Consider the following 8004-nt stretch of genomic DNA (forward strand, 5'->3'; position numbering starts at 1 on the left):
ACTTTAGTCTTCATTTTTTGTTTCTTCCTTTTCTCCTTTATTAAGAGTGTTTTGTATGAGAGTTAGTGTTGGGATGCACTTGCGTGAACCCTTTCTTTGGAGTGATCTTGTGAGGTTATTGTCTTAGGGTATTTGGGATTAATTAGAATGTTTACTCTAATTTTGTACTCTCTTTTGTACTCTTATTGTTATAGTAAAATTGCTCCTCTCCGCTTGTGGACGTAGGTCACACTGACTGAACCATATTAAATTGGTGTTTTCTTTATCTACTTTAATTTCCATTTTTATCAACTTACATTGTCTTTGTTATTGTCATTATATCGTAGTTTAGCTAAATTTTGCACTACTCGGGTTCCTGATCCTAACTAATTGGTATTAGAGCCGGATCTAACCGGGTTAGTTTTAATAGCCAAAATGACTCTAACAAAGACCTATATTGAGAAATTTGACCGAAGTGCAAACTTCGAAATGTGGCAATTAAAGATGGAAGCTATCCTAATTCAGGATGGCTTAGACTTGGCGTTGCAAGGAAAGGAGAAGAAGCCAAATAAAATGACGGATGAGGAGTTTGCCATCATAGACCAAAGGGCAAAACCAGGTATCATTTTAAATTGCCCAAATGAGGTTTTACGTGAAGTTTCTGTAGAAACCACAACCAAAGTCATGTGGAAAAAATTGAAAACCTTATATATGAAGAGGACGGTGAAAAATAGACTCTACCTGAAGCAGAAGCTTTATACAATTTGCATGGGTGAAGGTACCTCTATTCTCTCTCATCTTGACACCTTTGATTCCATTCTTTTTGATTTGAGTAATATAGATGTTTAAATTAAAGATGAGGATCAAGTCGTGTTACTGCTTTATTCTCTACCCCCATCTTTTAAGCATATAAGAGATACTATGCTTTATGCAAAGGATAATATATCTTATAAGGATATTAAATCTATCTTAAAATCAAAAGAACATATAGATAGTAATATTACTGGAGAAGCTAGTGAAACTCAAGCGGAAGTTGGCTTGTTTGTTAGGGGAAAATCTGACTCCATATTTAGATACAATAATTTAGAGTGTCTCTATTGTTATAAGAAATGTCACATTATTTGTGAATGCTATAAACTGAAAAATAAAAAAGGCATAAAGAAAGAAAAATGAGCACAAAAATACTGACACCGCCGAAGCTAGTGTAGCAACTGATGAGATTGAGGGAACTATATTTTTAACAACTGAAACTAGTTTCAGATTAGACAATGAGTGAATTTTAGATTCCGGTTGCTCATATCATATGTGTCCTATCAAGGATTTATTTTCTACATATGATTCAGTTGCTGGTGGAGTTGTCCAATTGGGTAACAATGTTACTTGTAACATTATTGGCAAAGGTACAATTTGGATCAGAATGCACGATGGTGTGGTGAGAACTCCCACCGATGTTAGATATGTTCCTGAGTTGAAGAAGAATCTCATATCTCTGGGAACTTTAGAATCCCTTGGGTGCAAATTCACTGGTGAAGGTGGAGTTCTGAAAATGTTTCAAGGTGCTATTGTGATCATGAAAGCACACAGATTTGGTTCATTGTATACTTTATTGGGATGTAATATTATAGGCTATACTACAGTTTTGGTATCAGACAACTTGTGTGATTTTGATGGCATTAAATTTTGACATATGCCCATTGCGGCTTTTGCGGAGAAGGTGGAGTAAACTTACTATATTAGTCAAAATTAGGCCAAGGTGGAGATTTGTAATTCTAGCCAATATTTTGGCTAATGGAGTCCATCTCACATAAGCATAAGCATCTTTGCAAAGTGTGGACTTTGTTGGCAATATTCTTTGGGACAAAAAAATATTGCATTGTGTGGCAGACATCATTTGCACAAGTTGTATCTTTTCTTTTACACCTAAGAGGCCTAGACTTTTTTGCCTATAAAAGGGAAGGACATTAGTTCATTTTAGACACACCAAAAAGACTTGAGTCTTCATTTCTTGTTTCTTCCTTTCCACCTTTATTAAGAGTGTTTTGTATGAGAGTTAGTGTTGGGAAGCACTTGTGTGAACCCGTTCTTTGGAGTGATGTTGTGAGGTTATTCTCTTAGGGTATTTGGGATTAATTAGAGTGTTTACTCTAATTTTGTAGTCTCTTTTGTACTCTTATTGTTATAGTGAACTTTTCCCTCTCCGCTTGTGGACGTAGGTCACACTGACTGAACCACATTAAATTGGTGTCTTCTTTATCTGCTTTAATTGTCGTTTTTATCAACTTCCATTGTCTTTGTTATTATCATTATACCGTTGTTTGGCTAAATTACGCACTACCGGGGTTTCCGATCCTAACACCATGTCTGGTCGCTTCTGCGGCCTCGGCCTTAATCCATGCCTTGTCGCGACCTTTGACCATCTGCTCGCTTCTACGACCTCGACCTCAACTCATGCCTGGTCGTGACCTCGGACCATCTGCTCGCTTCTGCGACCTCGGCCTCAACTCAAGCCTGGTCACGACCTCGGTCCATCTGCTCGCTTATGCAACCTCGACGTCAACTAATGCCTGGTTGTGAACTCGGCCTCAACCCAAACCTGCGAGCTAAATTCTGCAGGTGCGATTGCACTACAAGGCTAAAATTTCCAGCAGTTGTTTAAGTCCAAATTTTGATCCGTTAGCTATCTGAAACTCACCCGAGGCCCTCGAGACATCAACTAAATACACCAACCAGTTCTAAAACATCATACGAATTTAGTTGAAACCTCAAATCACATCAAACAACGCTAAAACTACGAATCATACCCCAATTCAAGCCTAATTAAACTAAGAACTTTTAACTTCTACATTCAACACCGAAACCAATCAAATCAAGTCCGATTGACCTCCAATTTTGCACACAAGTCATAAAACAGACCTATTCCAATTTTCAGAATCGGATTCCGATATCGATATCAATAAAGTCAACTCCACGGTCAATCTTTGGAAGTTTTTAGCCTTTAGATTTCTAGTTTTCGTTAAATAGCGATAATTTGAGCTAGAGACCTTCGAATTTAATTTCGGGCATACTCCCAAGTTCCAAATCACGATACGCACCTACTGGAGCTGTCAAAACACTGATCAAAGTCTGTTTGCTCAAAATGTTTACTAAAGTCAACTTAGTTGAGTTTTAAGGCTCTATTTCATATTTTAATACATTTTTCACATAAAAACTTTTCGAAAAATTTTACGGACTGCGCACGCAAGTTGAGGAATGCTGAATAGTGCTTTTCGAGGTCTTAGAATACATAAATGAATATTGAAAATTAAAGATGACATATTGGGTCATCACATTCTCCACCTCTAAAACAAACATTTGTCCTCGAACGAAATTAGAAAAGTACTTGAGCTGGTGAAAATATATAGATATTTACTCTGCATGTCTGACTCGGACTCCCAGGTAGATGCTTCAACTGGTTAACCTCTTCATTGCACTCGAAGTGATGGATAACTCTTAGACCTCAACTGACGGACCTGCCAGGCTAGAATAGCTACCGGCTCCTCTTCGTAAGTCAAATCCTTGTCCAATTGGACCTAGCTGAAATCTAACACATGGGACCAATCAACATGATATTTCTGGAGCATAGTCACATGGAACACCAGATGAACCGCTAATAAAATAGGTGGCAATGCAAGTCTGTAGGCTACTTCTCCCACCCTTTCAAGAATTTTGAAGGGTCCTATATACCTAGGGCTCAACTTTCCCTTCTTTCCAAACCTCATTACACCTTTCATAGGTCAACCCGTAGCAATACTCTTTCTCCAACCATGAAGGCAACATCACGAACTTTACGGTCAGCATAAATCTTTTGCGAAGTCGATCTTGAATAATCTTAACCTTATCCAAGGCATCCAATACAAAATCGGTACCCAATAACCGAGCCTCTTCCGGCTCATACCAGCCAACTGGCGAACGACACTGTCTCCAGTATAATGCTTCATATGGAACCATCTGAATGCTCTACTGGTTGTTGTTATTATAGGCAAACTTCACAAGTGGCAAGAACTGATCCCAAGAACCTCCAAAGTACGAAGCATATCTTCCAATATCTAAACAGTGCGTTCTGACTGTCTATCTGTCTATGGATGATATGCGGTACTCAACTCAGCACGCATGCCTAACTCACATTGTATAGCCCTCCAGAAGTGCGAGGTAAACTGCGTACCTCGATCAGAAATGATAGACACGGGCACACCGTGAAGGCGTACAATATCGCGGATGTAAATCTCTGCTAACCGCTCTGAAAAATAGGTAACTGCTACTGGAATGAAATATGCTGACTTGGTCAACCTATCCACAATGACCCTTACCACGTCGAGCATTCTCTGAGTCCGTGGAAGCCCAACAACAAAATCCATAGTGATACGCTCCCACTTTCACTCAGGAATTTCTAACTTCTGAAGCAAACCACCAGGTGTCTGATGCTCGTACTTGAATTGCTGACAATTTAGACATCGAGCTACATATGCAACTATATCCTTCTTTATTCTCCTCCACCAATAATGTTTCCTCAAATCTTGATACATTTTGGCAGCACCTGGATGAATACAATACAGGGAACTGTATGCCTCCTCAAGAATTAATTCATGAAGTCCATCCAAATTAGGCACACAAATACGACCCTGCATCTGTAGAACTCCATATTCCCATACAACAATATGTTTGGCATCACCGTTCCACACCGTGTCCTTAAGGATAAGAAAATGAGGATCATCATACTGCCGCTCTGTGATGCGCTCATATAAAGAAGACCAATCGGTTGTGTAATCTAGAACTCTACAAGGCTCTGAAACATCTAACCTCACAAACTGATTGGCCAAAGTCTGAACATCTGCAGCTAACAGCCTCTCACCAACCAGAATATACGCAAGACTGCCCATACTCACAACCTTTCTACTCAAAGCATCGGCCACCACATTGGCCTTTTCGGGGTGATACAAAATGGTGATATCATAGTCCTTCAATAGCTCCAACCATATTCTCTACCTCAAATTGAGATATTTTTGCCTGAACAGATGTTGTAGGCTACGATGATCAGTGAATACCTCACACGAGACACCGTAAAGGTAATGCCTCCAAATTTTCAGCACATGAACAATGGCTGCCAATTCTAAGTCATGAACAGGATAATTCTTCTCGTGAACTTTCAACTGCCACGACGCATATGCAATAACCCTACCATGTTGCATCACAATATACTGTATAAGATCCTGAACCTATGGGTAATACCAACACTGGCGTTGTAGTCAAAGTGGTCTTGAGCTTCTGAAAGGTTAACTCACACTCGTCTGACCATCTGAATGGGGCACCCTTCTGGGTCAATTTGGTCAATGGAGATGCTATAGATGAAAACCCCTCCCAAACCGGCGATAATATCTTGCCAAACCCAGGAAACTCCAGATCTCTGTAGCTAAAGTAGGTCTAGGCCAATTCTGAATAGCCTCAATCTTTTTAGGATCCACTTTTATGCCTTCTACCAATACAACATACCCAAAAACGTACCTGAGTCTAACCAAAATTCACATTCTGAAAATTTGGCATATAATTGATTATTTTTCAAAATCTGAAGCACAATTCAAAGATGATGCTAATGTTTCTCTCTAATACTGGAGTAAATCAAGATATCATCAATGAATACAACCATAAAAGAATCCAAATAGGGTTTGAATACCTGATTCATCAAATCCATAAATGCTGCTGGGGCATTTGTTAGCCCAAATGACATCACTATGAATTCGTAATGTCCATATCGAGTCCGAAATGTTGTCGTAGGGACATTAGATGCCCTAATTTTCAACTGATGGTAACCAGACCTCAAATCGATATTTGAAAACACCTTGGCACCCTGAGGTTAATCGAATAAGTCATTAATTTTGGGCAACGGATATTTGTTTTTGATAGTGGCCTTGTTCAACTGTCGATAATCTATACACATCAGCATAGAGCCATTGTTATTCTATACAAATAACACTGGCGCACCCCAGGGCAAGACGCTAGGTCCAATGAATCCCTGATCCAACAAGTCTTGTAACTGCTCCTTTAATTCTTTCAACTCTGGAGGGGCCATATGATATGGTGGAATAGAAATGGGCTGAGTGCCCGGATCTAAATCAATACAGAAGTCAATATCTCTTTCCGGTGGCATCCCTAGCAGATCAGCAGGAAATACAGTTGGAAATTTACGGACAACTGGAACTGAATCCAAAGAAGGAACTTCTACGCTGGGATAGCAAATATAAGCCAAATAATCTAGACACCCCTTCTCCACCATACACCGAGCTTTCACATAAGAGATAACCTTGCTGGTAGAATGGCCAAGCGTCCCTTTCCACTCTAGTTGAGGTAACCCCAACATGGCTAAGGTTACCATTTTTGTGTGACAATCCAATATAGCATGATAAGGTGACAACCAATCCATACCCAAGATGATATCAAAATATACCATGTCAAGTAGTAGAAGATCCACACTAGTCTCAAGACTCGCAATAGTAACCACACACAAACTATAGACATGATCTACCACAACAGAATCTCCCACCGGTGTGGACACAAACATAGAAGCACTGAGAGAATCACGAGGCACAACCAAATATGAAGCAAAATAGGAGGAAACATAGGAATAAGTAGATCCTGCATCAAATAAAACTGAAGCATCTCTATGGAAAACTAGAATAATACCTGTGATCACTACATTGGTATCGAGGCTAGGCCCTACCACTCTGAACCGCATCCCTGGGACGGCCTCTAACTAGCTGGCCTCAACCTCTAACTGCCTGACCTCCATCTCTAGCTATCTTACCCCGACCCTTAGCTGATTGGGCGGGTGGTAGAATAACTGGTGCTGGAATCATAGCTAGGGAACCTTGCTGTTGTGAACTGCCCGATGCCGATGCCCGAGGGAAAAATCTAGTAATGTGTCTCGGATCACCATAAGTATAGCAGGTCCTCGGCTTTTGTGACTGCTGACCCTGGAACTGGCCATGTCAACCTGATAGCCATTCTGATGACTCCCGATCAGAGGTCCATTAATAGGAGATTGTGGTGCATTGTAAGCTAGATGGTCAGAATGAGACATAAGAGGGTTGTGACCACCTAAAGCACTGTAGGAAGCCTATAGTGCTGAATGAAACAGCCTGGGAGGATGGTGTTACATCTCGCATTTTCGTACATTAAAGTTTCATCTTCAGATAATCCACATAGACTCGGGGATGAGATTATCTTGAGATTATAAGCATTTATGCTATTTATAATAGGCGATAAGCAAAATTCTGTGAAGGTTAAAGGGTAAACAAATCAAAGAAAATGAGTTTCGTTAAAGATTGTCGATTTGAAAAAAAAAATACGGTCCGAGCTATAGTACTCGGGATTTATGGACTAGTGACATACAAGATACTACATGACCATGATTGTAAGGTGTATAAAGTGTGTTAAAAGCGAGTAGTATTTTAAGTAATTTAAGATAATTCTTAATTGTGTGGGTAATTGGTTAATTATTGGATTAGTGGGGGATTATTAAGTTGATTAGGGAAAGGAGTAAATATTTTGATAAATTTAACACACCCCCAACGTGGCAGCCCAAAGAGGCATTTATAATGAGTCTTAACTCACAAAACAAGGTGGCATGTTAGGGGCCTTTAGGACAAAGCTTAGTCATCAGTTAGTGGGGGCCACACCCCCCAAAGTTTGAAACATCCCTCTAAGTCACTTAAAGAGATGGAATATCTCTACAATATGAGGGATTAAGACTTCAACCAATTCATACAAGCGTTCAGGTAGTAGTAACGTGAATCTCTTGAAAAAAAACTCAAACGAGAATTCTTAGTATCTTAAGCAACGTGAGATTTTGTGATTCTAAGGGAGTACGATGCAATCTTTCTCAAGAATATCATACAGATTTTTCCCTACTCCAGGTATGTTAAGGTTAAGCCCTTCCTTCATTTTGGCATGATCTCATAACTACATGTGTTTGATAATGAGACATAAAGAGAA

At 39.7% G+C, this 8004-nt stretch overlaps 1 protein-coding gene across 1 annotated transcript; it reads right to left on the bottom strand.

Moving 5' to 3' along the window:
- Positions 1-5971: 5971 nt before the first annotated feature.
- On the bottom strand, positions 5972-6745 carry LOC138910464 (uncharacterized). Its single transcript, XM_070201707.1, has one exon. It carries the CDS (start codon positions 6743-6745, stop codon positions 5972-5974), a length of 774 nt encoding a protein of 257 aa, XP_070057808.1.
- Positions 6746-8004: the final 1259 nt, after the last annotated feature.

This window comes from Nicotiana tomentosiformis, chromosome 4 (genome assembly GCF_000390325.3).
Source record: "Nicotiana tomentosiformis chromosome 4, ASM39032v3, whole genome shotgun sequence".
Classification (NCBI taxonomy): Eukaryota; Viridiplantae; Streptophyta; class Magnoliopsida; order Solanales; family Solanaceae; genus Nicotiana; species Nicotiana tomentosiformis.